The following is a 22,435-nucleotide window of genomic DNA, read 5'->3' as shown; positions in this document are numbered from 1 at the left end:
CTGGCACCCACTGCCCACACTGCTGCTTCTGCTCCAGCAGCGACACCAGTAAGACCAGTAAGGACCGCCCAGGATGCACAACAGGGTTAACTTCCACAGAAGCACACCTCTCCGGGAAGCAGATCTGCACTCTGCAGCTGGGATGCTCCTACAGCTACATGTCCTGTGCTGCTCCCTCTGCCCTCTGCGCAGCCCAAGCCACGGCACTCACCAGGCAGCCCTCAGCACCAAAGTACCCATGTATGCTGTGTATCCAACTCCAGGCATCCAACCCCTCTTATGCACTGCAGTGTTCTGACAGGTAGGCACTACCGTGGTGTTCACAATGCTCACAGCCTCTCAGCTCTGACCTACCTGTGCTCAGATTTCCCAGCTCACAGCTCAGCAAAGCCATCTAACAGAGGTGTTTGGATCCGGGTGCACAGCTGCGTGGAGCTCCCGGCAACCCATTCCCAGGGCAGGGCTGGGAAGTGCACCACAGTCAGACAAGCAGCACTAATGGCACTTCAGGAGCTGGGAACATGAACAAATTTGCACCTCAAAGAAAACTCATATAGGAAATGTGCTGAGATCTGAGAAGGTTTTGTCACCTGCTGTCCTTAAGTCCACACCAGCAGCCCCACACAGCCAGAAGAGGAGCTGCATGGCTGCCTCCTGCCCCCAGCACAACCACTCACATATCCTTCCTATGCCTTTGGGTGATCAGTGCATTCAGTAAACACGTCAACCAAAAAGAACTTGCTGCCGTTTTGTGGTTGGCTTACTGGAGCCTCAGACATCATCTACTCCTGCAGTGGGCAAATGACAAACCCCTTTCCCTGCAAACCCTACTGCCAGTTTGCTTGAGGAGCAACCTACCATCAGACCCAGATGCCAAGCACTGCAAAATCTCATTATTCCACAAAACCTCCTGATGACAAAACCTTTTTTTTCCTCTCTGAAACGTCATTTTTCATTTTATTCCAGATTTCAGCCAACCCAGCATGCAAGGGCTGTCCATTGCTGACAACAGATCCCAGCTCCAGATGAAAGGCTCTGCTGTGGAAATAACTAAAACCCTACAAAAGCATTAAGTGTTTTTAATGTGCCGAATGACCGCAAATTTAAAAGACTGAATACAAAAGCAAAACTGTGTTCTAAATAACTATTAATCAACTTCATTAAACTTCCAGGTGTCATCCAAAACACTGCACACCAGTGGCTCCCAGCAGCAAACGCCACTGCAGCTCCATCCCACCTCCATAGCCATTAACCACTGCATGCAGTTCAGCAGCCAGCTGCTCCCTTTGGGTGCCTGATGTCTTCCCATCCCTTTTCACATTTCAGTAGTTGTCATCTTGGCAATTCACCAGAGAAAGTCAAGAAGTCTAACTCTGATTCTGCCACGCAAGCCTAATTTGCAAAACAGGCTTGTATGTTCCATGCTAACAGAAAACTATTAAAGGATAAAGGTGTATTCCATCTTAGGGGAGCAGTTCTGACACATGGGCTTGCTCCTCTCCATATCATGGGAGCCAAAGTCCTCCTTGGTTTTTCTAACACAGAAAGTGCTGGTCTGTGCAAGCTACACAGAGGTTTTCCTATACACAGGTGCTTCAAGGGAAATCTTTCTGAACAGTGGTCACAAAATATATACTGAGATAATCCAAAACACCAACTAGTTGAAAACCAGTAGTTCTCTCTGTAGATATTACAATTGCTGTAACAAATATGCATGACAAGCAAAATGAAAAAAATAATCTGAAGGCAAATTCAAAGAAATGCACAGCGAACAAATTCTACAGTTCAGGATAAGAAGATACTTGGTTTCTAGCAAAGCTAACACCTTATTGAAGGTGGTAGTTTGGCGGTATGACAGAGCAACACAAAACATAAGGCAATGACAGAGAATGAAAATATTGGTTCTGCAGAGCTTCCATTAGTCACCTCAGGCTGGCACCACTCCTTCCCCTGCCATTGGAAGCCCCTCGTGAAGAGAGGCACAGACAGAAAGCTCCAGGGAGGCAGGACAGATGCTGGCTCTTAAAACGGCAATCGGAGGTGCTCACATGTCAGATTATACTCCTCACACCCGTGTGAAGGAACACAAGTCAGGTGTTGGGTCAATGCAAGTTTTAACAAGTAGGAATCCAACAGCCAGACCCCACCCAGCTCGTATTTCACAGCAATTTAGCAGACAGCACGTTTCCACACACCATCCGTTCAGCTGCGTGCTCCCACAGTGCTGCTCTCCTGTTACAGGTAAAGCAGTACAGCAATGAGCAACCTCTTCAGTGGCTTAATTGAGCTTTGTTTTACTGGAAGTGTGAAAAATGGAAGCTCTCTTAGGAGAAGGACTGCCATAGTAGGTTAGTTGGAACAGAAAGTGGATACATTCCCAGTACCAAGATTGATATAAAAAGCAGGATAATACTATAAAAATGTGTAGCTTACTTTGTGCCTTTTCACAGAAGTTTATCTGAAAGCCTAAAGCAAAAGAGACAAGTTCTTGTTCATTTACTGCAAGTCAAAGAAGCGCATCACTTAAGAATCATGTTTCAAAATTCATTAATTAACTCTAAAATCATACATAAAACAAGTTTATTAGATCAACAAACCGCGTTCTTTGATTGTAGAGCAATCCCATCATTTCAGGATTCATCATTTCATAAAGCAGTCTCAAGGGCACAGAGATGGGTTTATTTCATGTAGCTTTAGTTTCCTTAAGGTGTTAATAAAATTCAAACCATAACAACTGGGGGATCATTGTGAGAAAACTGCTTGAAAAGAACTATCATGTGAGTCTGGTGGTAAAAGGTAACGCACTTGAAAACTAAAGAGGTTGTTTTGTCCCGCAAAAGTCAAAGTGCTCCTCAGCGCTGCTCAGTGATATTTGGGCACGTATAGTCTGGCTGGCTGCACATGCTGGGTGCAACCACATGTTAGAGCTGGCATGGCCATGCTGCAACCCTTCTGCTACCCCTGTGCAGATAATCCAGCAACGTCCGAAAGAGCCACCAATGATCCATCAGACTCCAGTGCTGCAGGTACCAACACACACACACACCACCTCTGGAAGCTGCTGGCTTCCATTTTAGGCCATTTTACCCCTAAAGCTGGCAGGAATTCAAGGGCTGCTCAAAAGGGACCTGGACACAGTGCCAATGAAAGGCACTGCAATAACACAACGAGCACGAGTCCAGGGCCTGAAGGACACTGGTGCAGCAGCACAGGCTGCCCCAAGGAGGGCCCTACACACCATGCCAGCAGCAGCGCTGATCCACCCAGCCCTCACTGGCACTGCTGGCCTGGCACATGGAAATGGACGTTCTTCTGTGGCATTTGCAACGCCTGAATCAGCAGCCCCTTTAGCCCAGAACCTTGGCCACCTGGGCACACTGCTGGCTCACGTTCAGCCAGCTGTCAAACAGCACCCGTAGCCTTTTGTGCTGGGCAGCTTTCCAGTCATTCTTCCCACAGCCTGTAGGGTTGTTACGGCACAAGTGCAAGACCCAACACTTCACCTTGCTAACTCCTACAGCTGGCTTCAGCCCACACACGCAGCCTATCCGTAGGGTCTGCAGAGCCTTTCTACCTTCAAGAAGATCAGCACCTGTGCCTCACTTGGTATCATCTGCAGTGCACCATGTTACGTTCACACAACACATTTCCACTGTCAGCTGTGGACTTCACAGCTGTATGACACCTACTGTAACTGGTGTCCCCTCCCACCTGCAGCCTCAACTTTAACAGTCTCCTGAATAAGAATTAATTGGTTTTTAATCACTGTTCTATCTACTATAGCATGCAAAATCTTAAAAAGAACCAAAGAACAACGAAAGCAGCCTGGCAATATGTTAGAGGGCAAGAAGAAAACAAGAACAGTAATTCAAATTACCCACTTAAGTCTACCAATGTTAATATTAAAACCGAAATCAAATGAATAAAATAATATAAGTGTATCAGTCCAAGTTTTAAAAAATGCCTCAGCCAGGCACCTGGCCGGCAGGATAACATCAAAATGTCAAAAGGGGGATTAAAATCAGAATTTCATTCCATAAGAGAAGTTCCTTTTCCTCCCTACAAAAGCAACTCAGCTTGTCAGTTCACTGTTGTGCCTCAGAATTCCTTCCCATTCTTCTGGCTCAGCCCTGCACCTCTGCTTTGCTCAGTGTTTCTTTCTCAGTTCCCAGCTGAGGGACAGGCACGCATGCTGCCAAGCAGTTCAGCTGCACTATGGCTGTTAAAAGAGATACTCCGATTACGTTATGAAAATGAAGTTCAGAAATCGTCAATGCCACTTTCAACCAACTGCTAGTTTTCTTTCTGATCGTTCCCTTCCTTTCAGCTACGTTCTTACAAGCTGCCATGCCAGACATGATTCTTCTGAGTGCTATACAAGTTTTGTTTATTTTTATTCAAGTCCCTCAACTATGGGAAGACATAAAGCTTTGCTGTTGAATAAATCAGCACCGCAGCATTTAAAATAATAATAAGTCCTCAAGCCCATTGGCTTTTAAAAGCCCCTGGAAAAAAGTCCCACCCCTGTGCAGAGGGCAGGCAGGTCTTCAGCACGGAAGGAGCCCAGGAGTCTGCCCAGCTAATCCCCTCAGTCTCACACTGGGTAACAGAAGACCGCTGCAAAAATACCAGCCAGTAGCCCCAACACAGATCCAGCTATCTTCTTCCCTTGTCCTCGTCCCCATTAACTCCTTCACACTCAGAGATCCTTCAAAAAGACAATCATAGAATCATAGAATCATAGAATTACTCAGGTTGGAAAAGACCTTGAAGATCATCAAGTCCAACCGCAGCCTAACCAGTAGCCTATCTCTTAAAAAACAACCACAAAACAATACCACAACAACAAACCTCTTCTAAGTCATATCCCTGAGTACCACATCCAAGCGGCTCTTAAACACATCCAGGGATGGCGATTCAACCACCTCCTTGGGGAGCCCATTCCAGTACCTAACCACCCTTTCTGTAAAGAAGTTCTTTCTAATATCCAACCTAAACTTGCCCTGGCGCAACTTGAGGCCATTTCCCCTCGTCCTGTCACAAGTCAGTAGTGAGAATAGACCTGCCCCACTCTCACTGTAAGAACCTTTCAGGTACTGGAAGACAGCAATAAGGTCTCCCCTCAGCCTCCTCTTCCTCAGACTAAACAGCCCCAGCTTCCTTAGTCTCTCCTCATAGGGCTGATTCTCCAAGCCCTTAACAAGCCTCGTTGCCCTTCTCTGGACCTGCTCCAGTACCTCCATGTCCTTCTTGTGCTGAGGTGCCCAAAACTGGACACAGTACTCGAGGTGAGGCCTCACCAATGCTGAGTACAGGGGCAGGATGACTTCCTTAGTCCTGCTCACCACACCATTCCTGATACAAGCCAGGATGCCATTGGCCTTCTTGGCCACCTGGGCACACTGCTGGCTCATATTCAGCCGACTGTCCATCAGCACACCAAGGTCCCTTTCCGTCTGGGAGCTTTCCAGCCACACCTCCCCAAGCCTGTAGGATTGCCTGGGGTTGTTATGACCAAAATGCAGGACCCGACACTTGGCCCTGTTGAAACTCATTCCATTAACCTTGGCCCATCGATCAAGTCTATCCAGGTCTCTCTGTAGTGCCCTTCTCCCCTCAGGCAGATCAACACTCCCTCCCAGCTTAGTGTCGTCTGCGAACTTACTGAGGGTGCACTCAATCCCCTCATCCAAATCATCAATGAAGATGTTAAACAGAAGCGGCCCAAGCACCGAGCCCTGGGGGACGCCACTTGTGACCGGCCGCCAACTGGATTCCACTCCATTGACCACAACTCTCTGGGCCCGGCCATCCAACCAGTTCTTCACCCAGCGGAGCGTGCACCCATCCAAACCACGGGCAGCCAGCTTCTCTACCAGAATGTTATGGGGGACAGTGTCAAAGGCCTTACTGAAGTCCAGGTAGACCACGTCGACAGACTTTCCCTCATCTACTAAGCGGGTCACCTTGTCATAGAATGAAATCAGGTTAGTCAGGCAGGATCTACCATTCATAAACCCATGCTGACTAGGCCCGATCCCATGGCTGACCTTTAGTTCGTCCATGATGATACCTGAGATTATCCTTTCCATAACCTTCCCAGGCACCGAGGTGAGACTGATGGGCCTGTAGCTGCCAGGATCATCTTTCCGGCCCTTTTTGAAGATAGGCGTCACATTTGCCAGTCTCCAATCCACCGGGACATCCCCAGTCAGCCAAGACTGCTGAAAAATTATGGACAGTGGTTTGGCAACCACATCCGCCAACTCCCTCAGAACTCTAGGGTGCAACCCATCCGGCCCCATGGACTTATAAACATTCAGCTTTCTAAGTAGATCCAGGACCATCTCATCACGGATCACGCAAGGCTCTTTTGGTTCCCCCTTCCCGTCTACCAGTGTAGGGGGCTGCGTTCCCAGGGAGTTACAAGCATAACTATTGAAGACCGAGGCAAAGAAGGTATTAAGTACCTCAGCCTTGTCCCGATCCTCAGTGACCAAGTTGCCCTCAGAATCCAACAAGGGATGGGGATTTTCCTTAGCCTTCCTCTTGGTATTGATGTGTTTATAAAAACATTTACTATTCTCCTTAACCTTAGAAGCCAAGCTCAGTTCTAGCTGCGCCTTGGCCTTCCTAATTTTCTCCCTGCACAGCCTCACTACAAACCTGTAATCCTCATAAGTAGCTCCCCCATTCTTCCAGAGACCGTAAACTCTCTTTTTGTTCTTTAGATCAAGCCAAAGGTCTCTGGTCAGCCAGCCCGGCCTCCTCACCCGTCGGCTCATCTTTCGCGATTTTGGGACAGTCAGCTCCTGCGCCTTTAGGACAATTTCCTTAAAGTATTCCCAACCTTCCTGGGCTCCCACACTCTCCAAAGATACTCCCCAGGGGGCCCTCTCAACCATAGTCCTGAGGAGGTTGAAGTCCGCCCTCCGGAAGTCCAAGGTGGCAGTTCTGCTGACTCCCCTCCGCGGTTCGACAAGGATCGAGAAATCTAGCATTTCATGATCACTTTGTCCCAGACGGCCTCCAACCTTTACATCCCTCACCAGACCATCTCTGTTAACAAACAGCAGGTCCAGAGTTTTGTTTCCCCTCGTCGGCTCCTTCACCAACTGTGTCAGGAAGTTATCTCCCACACACTCTAGGAACCTCCGAGACTGTTCCCTGTCTGCTGTATTGTAATCCCAGCAGATGTCTGGGAAGTTGAATCATACATCAGTTCTGCATACAAAACTTGAATGCCATATGGTAACATTAATGTACCCCCTAGCTGTGAAAATTCTTGCAAGGATGTCTGAGCAGTACAAAGGAAACAGCCTTCAACCCTCCCAGCCATCTGAGTGCAACCAACAGCCAGAAGCGATGCTGCTCATCACCTGCCTCAAGTGAAAACTGACCTGAAACACATGGTTTAAGACAGGTTTCTCGACTATGGCAGGACTCCCAACTTTCAGCCAAGATGCTGTTTAACACCACACCAGAATCAGGGATGCTGCACTCATCTGCGTTCGGGGCTGATCCAAACCCGGGGTCAGCATGGCCTCCTTCTGTGGCTGCAGCTCACTGTGTCCCTTAGGCAGCACAGAGTGCAGCAGCTGCAGGCACCCTGCAGGCACCCTGCACCCAGCCTTGTCCTGCCACGTGAAGGCTGCAGGAAAAGAAGTAAATAAATTCCAAAGTCACTGCAGAAATACTTCCTAACACTGAGAACGGAGAATCCATTTCCTGCAAAGGGTGGCAGAGGTTGGTTCCTTCAGCCCAGCCAAAGGCGTGTCAGGACAAGAACACTGAACAGCATCCAAGTACACGGCATTAAAAGGAGTAGCAGCCTATGTTAAAAATTAAAGATGACAGAAGATGAACGGTTACGAAGTTGTCCCGAAACTGACATGGTCTGGTCACTGACACAACATTTCTAGCTACTGACTGAAATCTTTCAGTTGTCCTCTAGAAACCTGAGCAGAGTGGGACATCTGAACTGCTTTGAAGAGGATCTGGATGCATTCACAAGGAGTCAGTGGCAGAAAGGCATCCTTACCGGAGACAACGCCTGAAACCTGAGGTAGGATCTCTGGGGCACACAGCTTGCTAATACCTGTCTGGGACAGCACAGGGTCACTGCGCCAGCCATGCTGCGGCTGCTCCTGGCAGCACGGGTGCACTGGGAAGGAATGCTCCCCCTGCACCCCCCCTCTGAGATTTTATTTTAAGAGGAATCTTCTTCTCCTGACTGCTCAGCAATCCGCCACTTTGCCTCTCTGCTCTGGGCTTCCAATCTTGACTAGTTGCACAGAGTGGTTCTGATCATCCTCATACTCCATCCTCTCCCCTCCTTCCTGCCTTCCACCCGTCGAAGTTTCCAAGTAGGATGTGAGGAAAGACAAGGACATCAAAGGCAGGGCAAGGTTTCCAACTGCTTGGCACAAGACCAGGTCCCACACTGACACTGCTCCATGGAGGAAGCAGTCTTCACGGGAAAACTCGGACAGGGCCTCACCGCTCCCCAGAAGGGATTTCCAAATGCAACACTTTTATCTCATTCCACAGCCCCTCCCAGGTCAAAGAAACACCACCACGTGTTATTAAAAGAAACTGTTTTATCTTTGTCCACAAACCTCTTCAAAGTACAAACACTCTGCTCTCCGGTCCAAAAGCATGCCTAATTCAGTTCACAGAACTCTTCCAGAGAATCAGGTCCAAAGCAAACCATAAAACTCTCTTGGTCTACAGAAAAAATAAAGCCTGGACAAAAAAATGATAGAAAGATTGATTCCCTTTTAGCTCAGCTGTGTCTGCTCCCAGCAGCTGTCCTCCTGCCGCCATAGGGCGTCTCCTGAAGCATCTCAAGAAGATCAGATAAATTATTCAAGACACAGACTAACTCCTGGTGCTTGGATCCTTTGTTCACTCCCTGATCAGCACAAGTTGTCTGCTTCTTGAAAGGCTCACTTTGCCTCCAGGAAAGGCCACACACAAAAGCCTCAGTTTGGAGAAGATGAAATCAATCTAACAGCTACTAACTATGCGATTTGTGCAATATACAGATTTCCTGTGTCCCTAGATGCTCATACAGAAGTTAATAGGCCATGCCCTGCTAAGCACAAAGTTACCACACATTCATGACAACTGCACCTTATCTCATTTCAAAGCAGAACTGGGAGGCAGACAGGGAGAGGAGGCTTGGCAACACCACGCTGTATTTCCTCAGTAACAGCAACAGAGTTTGCTCCACTGAGGCCATGGCCTCAGGAGGCAAGGTCACATATTTCAGAAGATGCTTTGTGTTATCACATGATGGTCCTGACACAAAACCCGGCCAGCGATGTCTATGGAGGGAGCAGGCACCCAGCAGGCTGCGTGAAGATTTCTGCAAGGATCTTTACTTAGTTACAGTCCAGTCTTCTTCCAAAAGCATTCACTACTGCACACAAAAAGAAGTCTGTGATATCTCACAAAAATCATAGTTGAACCTTTCAGCTTAACCACAGAGAGACACGAGCGCAGTGCTGCTGCACAAACTACAAAACTCGTTCTGATCTAAGAGGCACCCAAGTAGACCATGAAACAGAAGGCACAATTTAAAGCCTCCCCTCAACACAAAAAAAGAGGCAGGTAGTAGGGATCCCAATATCCTCTTGCAGAAGCCCACTATACACAGTTTAAGCCAACTTAAAACAGAGCAAAGTGAAGAGTTAAAACTGAAATCAGGCATGCAGCCTGCCTGGAATACTGGCTCCCAGATGCGGATGCCCACACCAACACAACGCTTCTGCCTAGGTTGTACTCCATTACTGAGCAGAGCAAGCTCCCAGTTCTCTCTCATCCTTATCATCACTTCCCAGTATATCCGGCTACCAACGTTTCTCCAACATTAAACCACACAAATGACTGCCATCCTGCCTCACTGCAGGGTCAGGGCTGCTATCCCCTGTGGGACAGGAGTAGCTTGGCCAGGACAGCGCAGCTGTCACGGAGTCAAAGAGGCACAGAGGTGCTGGGGGTGCACACAGTCACAGATTCCTACAACTGCAGCCGGCCCACTCTGAACGCCAAAGTTCAGTTGCATACTAAACGGGCTGAGCCTTGCAATCTTTTTCAGACACCCTCCAAACGGATGTGCCAACACCACCAAAGGCCCACATGCACAGAGGGACAGCCCTGCTCCAGCTGTTCTGGGGTCGGAGCCCCAGAGAGGCGCTGTGTTCAGGTGCTCTGTGAGTTGAACTGCAGAAGTGCAGGCAAAGCGTCTCCCTGGGGATTTACCATGAATTAAGTACCGCACATTAATTAATACAGCTACAGCAACACATTCTTTTTTAAAGGGAAGCTTTTTTTTTTTTTAATTTTTTTATTTTTCAGTGACCAATAGGCACTGCATTTACCTACTGCTCACACATCTCTGCTGTGATACTAAAGAGATGTGATTGCCAGTTCAGGGCCCCACAAAGACTGCCAGCACCTATCATTACTGATCAACCAAAATGATATGAATAAAAACCAACTTAAACATGTAATAAATACTAGACCAGTTCACTTAAAGATGCAGGTGACCAGCGTCTTGACAGGGACCGAGTTTCTCTTTGTAGAAGAGCTGTTAGAACCAAATCACACAGCATTGGGTTCAACAACTAGTGAAACATTTGTTCTCCTCTCCTAATCAGACTGTACAGCTGATAATGATCTATCCTGAGCAGGAAGCCACAGGAACACCCATATGCCCCAGGAACTAGGTGACAACCCCACAGTCACAAGGAAGATGTTCAGCTGGCAATGCCAAGTGCATTTTCCTCTGCTCAGCACAGCCATCTCCACCTCCCCATAGGGGATGCTGCGGTCTCAGCATGCAGACAGAAGAGCAACAAAAATAAGCATAGCTAAGGAGGAATACAACGCAGTGTACTTTAAATAAGGTACATCAGATCTGGGAACACAACCAGCACCTTTTGAAAGACAGTCCATATCAACACAACCAAACCTCTGAGAGAGTGCCAGAAGCAGAACATCCATTCAGACATTTTTGTACCTTAATAAGCATGACTGTGGTGAAACTTGGATGGCTGTCTGCTGTTGACTCCTGCCCACAAGGCAGAGCATGACACAAACACCCCAAGCAGATTCTCTCCCCGTTTTTCCTTCCAGCCCCTAATGCCTATCACAGCCACCCCTCCCACTAAGGAGCAAACCTCCACAGGATTTTATTAAGCTGAAATCCAACAGATGATGTCTCACTTCAAAGGCAGCAATCATGCCCAACTACAAGACGCTAACAAGGTGGTTATGCTTGTCTCATACATGCATGGCTTGATGCAGATACGCAAGTATCCACATAATCAATATTTTACTCTGTAAACATATGGACTATTAATTGATTTAATTTGGAGAACAATTTCTTAGTGAAATTAAGTTCAGACAGTTGGGGGGAAGAGTTTGGGGGTTGGTTTGTATTTTTTATTTCTTTGTTTGTTTTTTTAGCCTCACAGCATTCCTCTCTCCCACCACATGGTCCTTCTATTGACAGACAGTGCTGTTACCCCTCTGTCAGTTCCATCAGCATAAAGTAACAGACAAATCTCCTACGACCTGATTAGAATTATCTAGCATTTTTTGACTGCCCCTTTAACAGGAAAGCAGATATATTGAAAGTGTCAGCTGATAACAAGTAAACCAAAATGGAAAGCTGAAATGCAAAACTAATCCTTAGTGGGAAATGCACAGAAACACACAGGAGTGCACTCAGACAAGCACACAGACAAGAGACCTACCACAGCCTGGCAGAGCCACAGCACAGGGATGAGCTGGTGGGCACAAACTGAAGTGCGCCCATTTGCTCACCAGGCAAGGGTCTTTACCTCCCACAATGAAAGCAAATGCATCCAAACAGACACGCACACACTGATCTGACAAATTTGATACTGCCAATTTTCAACAGCAGTGTATGTTAACATTGGTAAATTTTAGAATTCCTTTGTGGGCAAGGAGAACCGCAGTCAACTTTCTATTTTATTCAACCAGTTCCCATTGCTACAGATACAATTCGCTTTGTCCACATTAGAATAACAACAGGTCATTAATACGCAGTGAAAGATAACATATAGTTTACCACTTACTAAGGACAAGGATCAATCTCTTCCTCTTCTCTTTTTTGTCTTATTCTTTTCTATTTTCTTTGCTTTCTTAACTACATTATTGGTTGCATTTTCACTGGCTATTCAAACATTGCTTTATACCTAACCTGCTACTCACACTGTTCTTTGCTTCCTGACCGCTTTCTTGCTCTCCAAATTCCACTCTTTATGGTTCCTTAAGCAAACTGCCATGTACAGAGGTACTCATTTCCCTCACTTTCTCTACCTGCCAGCCTTTTCCTTGCCCTCCGCCCCCAGGGCCACCACCAGCCACTGTCTGTACACTGTCTGTACACACTCATAAGCCCACTCATTGCTGACTTTGACCACAGAACAGAGGCAGTGCCCACACTGTGTCCTGTTCAGAATCAGCCCAGAAGCAACAGGGTCTTGTCTCCCTCCTGCTGCCAGGAGCTGCCCAGCTCATTCCCTCCATTCATGGAGGCAGCAGCACCAGAAGCAGCAAGTGCTTTGGGAGGTCCTGATTTGCCTCCAGCGCTCTTGGGATGCTGAATGCAAGAGATGGATGCACAACACAGTCACAAGCCCTTCAGCTCTTGCTTGGCTCTAGAGATACAGTGACTGACTGTTATGGTTTTATAATTTGGTTGGTGTTGGTATTCCACATCAAAACATCATGTAGGATAATGGGAGTTAAGGGGACAAGTTTTTTTTTCTGTGGGCTGCCTTAAATGGGCATGTGGGGAGCGGCACCGGAGGGGAGGTCGGGAAGGGGACGGGCTCTCTCTCTCTCTCTCCCCGGCGCCCGGCGAGGAGACAGCGTGGTCGGAGTTTCCCGCCTCCCACAGCCCGTCGGTGAGATTAGGATTTGGTTTTCTCATTGTTGAAACTCTCTCGTTGTTGTTTAGTGTTACTGGGTTTATTAAACTCCCGTTCGTTCTCAGATCATCCTTTCTTCGTTTTTTTTTTCCTCCCAGACCCATTCGCGGTCTCCCTTCCCTTCCCCTCTCCCGGAGCGCACGTGGCCGTGCCGCGCCGCACCGCGCTGTTAGGGAAGAGAGGTACTTTTGTTCCTGCTCTCCTGGGTTTGTTCCCTTGTCACGAGGGAGCTCTAGAGAGAACCCCGTGACACTGACTCCTCAGCTCAGTTAGAAATAAATTTTACATACGCCTTTGAATTAATTAAATTTCTAAATTTTATACCATAATTTTTCAAAGGGCAACCTGTTCCTGTGCGTCACCACCCTGTGTGGGAAAAACTTCCTCCTTATATCTAGCCTAAACTTCCCTTGCGTCAGTTTAAAACCATTCCCCCTTGTCCAATCACTATCCACCTTCATAAACAGTCATTCCCCCTCCTTTTATAAGCTTCCTTCAAATACTGGAAGGCCTCCCTGGAACCTTCTCTTTTCCAAGCTAAACAAGCCCAGTTCCCTCAACCTTTTTTCACAGGAGCGAAATGCAAAATTGCTCAGACTACTGTTTTGTTCTTGTGTTTTCATTTTTACACTTTTTAAGACCACTCTCAAAGTGGGATATCATACTTCCATAGAACCTCTGTTTCATCCGCAGTACAGTGAGGATACAAAATATATAAGACTGATCCTGGGCTTCTACCACTGCTCATAACTAAGAGGGAAAGCAATTTATCATGCCATCTGTCACTAGTGCACCAAAACAGGCCACTATTTGTCCCCCCACCTCCCTCCCCCTCCCCCGCCCAAAAAAAAAGAGAAGTAAAACCTATTTTCAATATTTAAGATTCCAGCTCTCTTTGTCTCTGATCTGTCAACCATGCACTGAACCACACTTGCCAGAGGACGCTCTGGGAAGCAGTGAAGTTCCCAGGTGCATGGGCACCAATGGCAAACACCACCAGCCATGGAGGCATGGGAATGAAGCTGGACATGCAGAATAAGAAGAGTACAAAGACCTGAAGCAACACTCTGCTTTGACTGCAAGGCTTGAGGACCTCCAGAAACCAGCACTGTCTGGGAAGCAAGTACTCTGTGGCCATGCCAACTGTGGCAACGACTCCACTCTTCCAACCACTCACTCCTATTGCCTCCCTCACAGCAGCAGTTGCACAAGGTGGCTTTGAGAATGCTTTTGGCTGGAAACTAACTCAGCAAAACTGTTTCTTTTTTTTCTTACTACAATTACTCTGTAGTTTAATGACTTCCCTGCTCTACCTTGTCATACCACTTAAGCCAATTAAACCAATACTGAGGCAGTCCTACTTACTTTTGTCCCCACCCAGCAACGCATTCCTGAGCATTCCTTGCATCAACACCCAGTCCCACCACTAGCAAACGCTGGGCATCCAAAAGACAGAACACTCGATGTGTCACTTTCAGCTGATTTGTTTTGTAGCACTCAGCTTGCAGAGACACTGGTGTAAATAGGGAGCTGGCGCCAGGGAAAGCAGGGAAGCACATAGGATGAGGCTGTGGCACTTCACAGGGCAGCAGCACCTGTGCAAATGCCACCGACCCAGACAGAGCCACCTGCAGAGCCAAACAGCCCTTCCTGACTCAGCTCTCATCTTGTGCAGCCAGGGTCCTCATAAGGAGCTCCCTGCCAGCTTCAGGACCTCTCTACCGCTGTGGCAGCCAGATGCTCACCTCTGCCACCAGGACTTCTGGAGCCACCTGGGGTCCCCAGGCCTCAGCTCCTCCCAGGGTACCTCAACACATCTGTTCACTTAAGGAAAAAAAAAAAACAACAAAAAGTAACTATTTAACACTAGATTTCACTGAAAACACTTGTGTATCATCAAAATGGTCTGTCTCTATGAATTCACACCTAAAAAGGCACTTTAAAGGAACTAAAAAGGAAATGACTGCCCTCCCTCACAGGATATTTCTGTCACTGCCGACTTACACTACATCACAGATCCTCGTGTCAGCACAGAACTAACCTCAGCACTGAAGATACACGGGATTCACGGCAATGACTCATAAATATGGGTCAGGTGGAAATAAAGGACGCAATATAAAAGTTATAACAGCGCTGCAAGATGGCTATTTCTGGTCTTAGCACAACTGCACCTTCAGTCAAGTTTTTAAATCATATACTTTACATTAAGAGGTTTGAGACTGGTTTTTGAAGGCTACTGTAAACATGAATGCTATCAATTTCCCAGCACCCAACAGGTAGCTCCTTGGTCTGACAAACATGGGACCTTCACACAGCAGAAACTGCAGATAGTAAAAATCCATCATCTGGTTCCAAGGACACCAAACTGTGCAGTTTATGTAATCAGCTCTCCACCCAAACAGGTCCCTGTCAGCCTACACACTGGTGCCGCCTGCCCCAGCAGCACTGAACAGACTTATAGCAAACTGTGCTCTTCTGCCATCACCACGGCGAACACAACCTCCCCTTCTGGTCTCTTCTAAAAAGGAAAGCGCAAACAGGTTCCTTAGTACCACCATTCTCTTATTAAACTAAAAAGTCATAGACCCGCTCTGTGTGGCCTCACTGACACCAGTTAAAACGCTGCTCAAGCAGGGAGTATTTTTCAGCGGTGTAACTTCAAAGAGAGAACTCCAAAGGCATTCACAGCGACTTCCTGAGAAGTGAATACCCACGGCTTCTGCAAGAATACTCTGCCACCAGCCAGCGCAGATGGGAAGGCTAGCAGCATTACCTTGCAGTAATAACCGTACATTTCCATCAAGACAAAACAACAGCAACAAAATTAACCACAAGATCACCATTAAACTGTCTTTACTTAAACATCCGTCTGCAGACAAACGCGTGCAGGGACAGACACGCAGACCCAGGAGGCACTGAGCAGCAGCGAGGATCCCGGTTTGGAGCCGCAGCAGAACGCAGCGCTCCTCGGGCTGCGGCCCACCCACTCCAGGGCTCGGTCCGAGCCGCCCGCGGTGCATCCCGGCGCACTCCTCCTGCCAGGCCGATCCCCCCCATCGCCAAGTTCTATTTGGGCAGCGCCGCGCACACAGCACGGCCGCAGCCCGGGGTTCTCCTGCGGCACTTCGCCACCCGGGGACGGAGAAGGTCCAGGGAGGGCACAACGCGCGGCGCGACAGAGGGGAGCCAGAGCGAGACCCTCCCGGCCTTTGTCTCGCTCCCGACGGCCTCTCTTTTCCTCAGCCCCTCCTCAGGGAACCAGCTGTTGGGGGCCGCAGCGCCGCAGAGGAGAGCACCGAGACGGCGGTCGAGCGTAGCGCCCGGCGGGCAGAGCCGCTCGTCCTACCGGAAAGCCCTCGGGCTACGGCCCGGTCCGGCAGCACGGCGGGAGGGCCGAGCGGCAGCCCCGTGCTAGCAGCGAGCGGGAGGCCTCGGCCTGCGCCCCGGGGGGTGGGTCCCTGCGCCGGGCCGCGGGCCCCAGCCCGCCCGAGAAGGGGCCCGGCGCGGGGGGCACGGGGCGGCCGGCACCGCCGACCCCGCGGGAGAAGCCCCCGGCAGCAGCCCCTCGGCAGCGCCCGCCCCGCTCGCGCGCAGCCCGCGGAGCCCGCCCGCGCCCCGTGGGAGCGCCCCTCCCGCCCCGGAGCGGCCGCGTCGGGCCCAGAGAGCCGCGGGGCCGCCGCGAGACGGCCGCCGTCCCCGGGCCGGCCCTTGGAGGCCGCCGGAGCCGCAGGCGGAGCGGGGCCGCGCAGCCGGGGGTGCGGGGCCGCGCCGAGGCCTAGAGCGGGGAGCGCTGCCCTGCCCGGAAGCGGCTGCGGCCTAGCGCGGGGCTGCTTACCCTGCATGCTGCTGACGGCCGCGTGCGCCGGCGGCCCGCCCGGGCCCGGCCCGCTCCCACCGCCCGAGCCGGAGCCGCTGCTGGGGCTGGGAGTCGCCATTGTGTGCGCCAGAGACGGAGCGGCGCGGAGGCTGCAATGCAGCAGGGACCCTCCCAGGCAGGACACCTAGAGCCCCGCCGCCGTATAGCAGGCGCCGGAGCCTCGCCGTCCGCCCCCGGGCTGGGGCTCCCGCTTAACCCCTCCCAGGCGGGGCGCCCGCGGCCGCCCAGGCTACGTTCCGCGCCCGCGGCGGGCCGAGCCCGGGCCGCTGCCTTCCCCGTCAGGTCGATTGCCGGGCCCGAGGTCCGCCGCCCCCCGCCCCGCTCCTCGCTTCCAGGGCGGCCCCTCCCCGCCTTCGGGCCGCTCGGCGTTTGTGTCCTGCCCTCCCGCCCCCACGTTCCTCTTTCGGAGCCTCCTCTACTCCCGTCCCCCGAGGGGCAGCGCCCGGCTGCGGGTGGCGGTTGTACGTAGCGGGTGCCTCCATCTCCTGTCCGCGGTTCCCACCCCAAGCATCCCTGTGCTGCGTCCCTCTTGCTTTCTCCTGCAGTGCTCCCCACTAGGCAGACATTGCTTACTCCCGCCAGGAGTGGCCGTCATCCCCTTTTGGCCACTGTGTGCCCTCCAGGAGCCCCATCTGTGCCATGATCCCAATGTAACAGTGTGCCCCACTGTTTGACCCCGAAGAACTTCCTTGACCAGGGGTGCACAACCTTCTCGTTTCCCTGGTCTCTCATCTCCCTCCTCAGATTGGGCCATCAGTTTGTCCAAGCGGCACCACGTTTCTCAACACACAGCCCCTTCCCTCACACTGGCATCTACCTGCCAACTTGTCTTCTCATGTTTTACCTGAAACCTCTTCCCTGCAGAGCTTAACTTCATCCTGTGTTTTCCATTACAGCCAGGGCAACAACCTCCTTCTGCTGCCACTGTCGTCATCATTGCCATTTTATTTCCTCCATCAGGTGCTGTTCATTCCAGCACATTGCATCTGCTTTGTTTCTGATTCTACATCTAGTTCCATTCTTACTCTAAGGGACAGCACCATGCACCAGAGACTGGAGCAATAATATTTGTCCCAAAAGAAAAGGGCTATCTTTCCAGCCCACCTCTTTCACCTGCAGTAGTCCCTGTTTCTTCATCACAGAAATAATCCTTGAGATCCACTGATGAAAGAGCAGTTCCTGACCATCTACACTTTCAGCCCCATCCTTTCCACACCAAAAGGACCACAGTCAGCTTTCTCCCTGTTGCTGGTACAGCTTCCCTGGGCAAATGCTGGAGAGTGCTCTTCATGCACTCAGGCTCATATCCCAGTGACAGGTTTGCTGGTTTGATCTGAGGCTCCAACCCATCCTATCCTGGCTGCTGCTTCCGTTGGAGTCACTTCTAACTCTCTTAAAGCTGCGCGTACATTCCATCCTCTTTGCTGCTCTAGAGAGTGAGAAGCAGGAACTCACACACAGAGCTTCCCACAAGGACTTCCTGCATGTGGTCTGCACAGGCACCACTGGTGGCAATGGTGCCATCTCTTGTGGCAAATCAGTGCTGGTACTCAGGCCTTTCTGAAACAGAGACCACAGCCCCTGCTGCATGCAACAGCACAAGCACTCATCTCCAGATGTACCTTTATCCTCTGCTCCTCACTCTCATCAGAGTGGGACCCCAGAACTATGGCTCTGCTTCCCCAACATCAGGGAGCACACAGGACTGCAAAGAGGAGTCTTTGCACATAGGCTCTGAAAAGAGGAGTCACCCAAGTGGAGCCTAACACAGCAGACAGACAGCAGTCTCAGCTGCAACACTGGGAGAGATGGGATCTGAGTACAAGCCCTGGTTTAAAAGCAGCACAAAAGAGAAGAATTTGGGACTCCAACCCGAGGCTCTTCCAGCTTTCTCTTTTTCTTTCTTTCTTTCTTTCTTTCTTTCTTTCTTTCTTTCTTTCTTTCTTTCTTTCTTTCTTTCTTTCTTTCTTTCTTTCTTTCTTTCTTTCTTTCTTTCTTTCTTTCTTTCTTTCTTTCTTTCTTTCTTTCTTTCTTTCTTTCTTTCTTTTCTTTTCTTTTCTTTTCTTTTCTTTTCTTTTCTTTTCTTTTTTTCCCTTTCTTTCAGTGTCACAAGTGTTACAAATACGGCTTTTGAAAAGCTTTCTTTTTTCAGCCATGTGAACTTACATACAGAGTCAAAGGCTTGAGTGAGGGCCATGTGCAGTCCAGTTCTGGCACTGAAAACATCTCTCCTAGTTCCACAACCTTCCTTTCTCTTCCCTCTCTTTAAGCTTTCTCTTCTGCCCTAACCAAGAGTGCAAACCCAAAGATGACATCTTACAAGTCACAATAAATAGACCCAGTACCTGTTGGAAAAGCCGACAGCTGGCTGCCACCTCTGCTTCAGGCCACCTGCATGTGGTTTACACAGGTAAGGATTATACTGCTTATCTTGTTTCACCCTGCAAATCTGGGAGGATCAACAATACCTGTCCTGACACATATTTGGGAAACCTGTTCTTAAAGACCTCCAGTGATGGAGATTGCACCATCCCCCAGCAGTCTGCTCTGGCACTCTACTATCCTGACATTAGCTGAAAGCCTAACTTAAGCTTTTTTGTCTGAGCTGAAATCCTTTACACCCCTTCCTGTTCACTACAGCAATTAAATACAAGTAATTCCTGTCCTTGAAATGACCTCTAAGGCATTTGGTGACTGTTTTCCTTCCCCTTCTCACTCTTGCCCTCTCTTCTACAGGCTGCATCAACACAATTCTTTTAGCCTCCCTTCATGTTTTCTGTGCATCCCAGAATCCCCACTGTCCTCCTTTGACTTTCTCTGATGATCTGTATTATTTATTTATTTTTAATACCATCCCTGTCTAGGCACACTACTGCAGCTTATCCTGTTTCCAGGATGGCATTTGCGTTTACTATTGCCAGCGTTCAGCTTGCTTACCATGATTCCTCTACACTCTTTTGAAACCCCCTATGTAGTTGTTGCTTCACTAGTGTTTGTGTTTGCTCATCATAATGCTTGAGGCTCTACCTGTTGAATTTTGGCTCTTTCTGCCATTTGCCAGTTTGGCATCGAACACTTGGTTTTGCTGGCCTTCATGGTATGGAGCTGGGGTTATCTGCAGAGTTTATAAGGTACTCTTGAGCATGAATCATCCAGGCAAAGAGAACTGGGGTCAGAATGGAAAATACTTTCAATATGTTCTTCCATTTTAACAGTCACTGATAATTAGCCCTTGAGGTACAGTTTTCTCACCAGTGTAGACATATCTTCTTGAGAGTCAGGTCAGCTGCTGTTAAAACCTAGCTAAAGTCAACATATATAAACCTGCTACTTTTGGCTTCATGAAAAATTAATAATTAAAAAAATCTGTGCTGTGCTGGAACATTAGACTGCATTTTTTGCTGAGAAGTTCATGATGGCTGTTATGGCTGGGTACATACAAGTGCCTGGTTCAGTGGGATACTCCAGAACTTTGCTGGGTACTGAAAAGATGTTAGAATTATAGAAAGCATCTGGCAAAAGCATAAAGTAGGTAGACTTGTGTGAGCTCTGCAAAATAATGAGGTAGGAAAAGGGTTGCTAACATAGGTTTAAAATAAGGACAAAAAGGAGGCTTATCTATTGAACACTTTAGATGTTCAAACTCTGAAGTCAGCAAAGCAGTGAATATGAGGCTCTTCTTATTCTCACTAAAGTAGACTCCATCCTTCCATCCTCATGGGACATGACCCATCAATTAATGCAAATAAAGCCAGAGCCTGTATGGCAATCGACTCTGTATCCACACATTTATCTCCAGTATTTTCCCTATTTGAGCTTCAGTCAGGATCCTTGGTCCAGGAATGCACTAAGACCTCCAAGCCCTTCCTCACTGCACCTTTCCACCTGGACCCCTTAATGAGTTTTGATCCAACCAAAACCAATCTATGGCCACTCACAGTAGCATCGTCAGTGTCTGCAAGGATGAAAGAACTAAAAGAACTTACTGCTTTGTCTCAAAAGATGTAAATACTGACTGAGCTCTTTTGCGGGATGTACTAAGAGCAGCAAGCAGGTTATGTGCCAAAACACTAAAAATCTTGTTTTGAGAAGCAACAAAAATCTCTTATTTGACTCCAGAGAAGAGCAAGACCTGGGAAACAACCTCAGGAGCTCTGCTGTGCACGGCAATACAGGAAGATGAGTGGCAGAGTCAGGACTGGTATAGTGATGTGATTAAATGTGTTTGTACTGTGCTTTGTTGCAAATTGCGTGTAAACTGCTACAAATATTCAGTCATACCTCATTTCCCTAATGGAGGAGGGATCTCGGGATCATAACAGAACTGAAATGAAACCCTTGTAAATCTGCCCTCGAGTCCTGTTTCTTCCTCAGCTGTGAAATGTCCCAAGTCAGCTTTGTGACAAGTGACATCTCTTGTGTAGGTTCTTGGGCAACAGCTTGGCGCCCCCAGCACTGCAGCTTGGCTGTTTGTTCTGTCCCTCCAGCACTCCCACGTGAAAACTTCTGTCCTTCGGTTGAAGTTCCCCAGCTGAAGGCAAGCTTGGGTTTCTGCTGGCTAAGTAGCAAACTCCCAGGCGTATAACAAGGGAGAAATATTCACCTCACGTTGAACCAATTTTTAAGTCGCTGAAATCATACAAAGGGCACTGAATGTTCTTGACCCCCCTCTTATGGGAGAAAGAAGTACTGCTGGGAACTCATTCCCTTCTTAGAAAGTCTCTTCGGTCCGTGGTGGGTGGTTCTGAGAAGTGTTCTTGATAGTTGGTAAAGCTTTAAAAGTGAACAGCAAGTGCTACAAGTCTGTTACATTTATAAAATATGAATGATTACTTTTGAATCAGAGCAGCCAAGAATAAGACAGCCTGATGAAACGGAGATGAAGCTGTTTGCAAGTCAGTCCCCTCTTTCCCCCCTGTCCTCTCAAGAGAGGGGTCTTTCACCCTCTTTTGCTCATGTTGCTGTGCTTTGCTAACTCACAGGACTGACAGCCTCCATGCAGCCCCTCCCGAACACCCAGGAGATGCTGCTCTCCCCCATTTTAGAAGCCCCTTCCCTTGCAGCCCCTTCTCTTCTTGGTGGTCTCCCTAAGGGCAATGAGACAACACAGCCAAGCTGATCTCAGATCTCACTACTGCTTGATAAGGCAGCAGAAACTGTGTCCCATCCCATGCACAGATCTGATTCTGCCTCTCTGTTTCTCTGCCTCCTGCCCTGTCTCCATGGCTTTCTCCCAGCTACTCTCCAGAAGTTGCAGCTTCCCCTCTGTGGCATGGCAAGCAGCAGCTCTCCCACAGCCCAACCATGGCCTTGAATGAGGTGGGCTGCACAGGGGTGTGCAGTAAGTCGAGACTGATCAAACAAAATGGTCAGAGCTAATCCCAGCTGAGTTTTCTTTCTGCAAAATCAGCTAATACAGTTGGATAAAATTGACACTTGCTTTTCAGCTGAAAAGAGATGGTGTATAAACTCTGTTTTTATTTTCCCATCATATAAATTGCTCTAACAAAATATACACTCTATCTTGTGTTCAACTTTCTTATTCTTCTTAGCACCACTGTTACATTTTATCTATCTAGAATTCCTTGTC

The 22,435-nt window shown here is 48.9% G+C and overlaps 1 protein-coding gene across 4 annotated transcripts in view; it reads right to left on the bottom strand.

The window, feature by feature from the left end:
• Window positions 1-17,179, bottom strand: part of MAP2K4 (mitogen-activated protein kinase kinase 4) — an 86,301-nt gene extending 69,122 nt beyond the window's left edge. For 2 of the 4 annotated variants that reach the window (XM_072351635.1, XM_072351637.1), the window contains exons 1-2: window positions 16,804-17,179; window positions 2,434-2,466 (exon numbers count right to left, since the gene is read on the bottom strand). In XM_072351635.1, the coding sequence (XP_072207736.1) occupies window positions 2,434-2,466; window positions 16,804-16,903 (133 nt within the window). In that variant the 5' untranslated portion in view covers window positions 16,904-17,179. The remainder of the gene's footprint in view (window positions 1-2,433; window positions 2,467-16,803) is intronic. The other 2 variants (XM_072351636.1, XM_072351638.1) reach the window with 1 other exon arrangement.
• Window positions 17,180-22,435: the final 5,256 nt, after the last annotated feature.

Source organism: Excalfactoria chinensis, chromosome 17 (assembly GCF_039878825.1).
Source record: "Excalfactoria chinensis isolate bCotChi1 chromosome 17, bCotChi1.hap2, whole genome shotgun sequence".
NCBI classification, from domain to species: Eukaryota; Metazoa; Chordata; class Aves; order Galliformes; family Phasianidae; genus Excalfactoria; species Excalfactoria chinensis.
The sequence above is the reverse complement of the archived record's forward strand: the minus strand, read 5'-3'. Positions and strand labels throughout refer to the sequence as shown.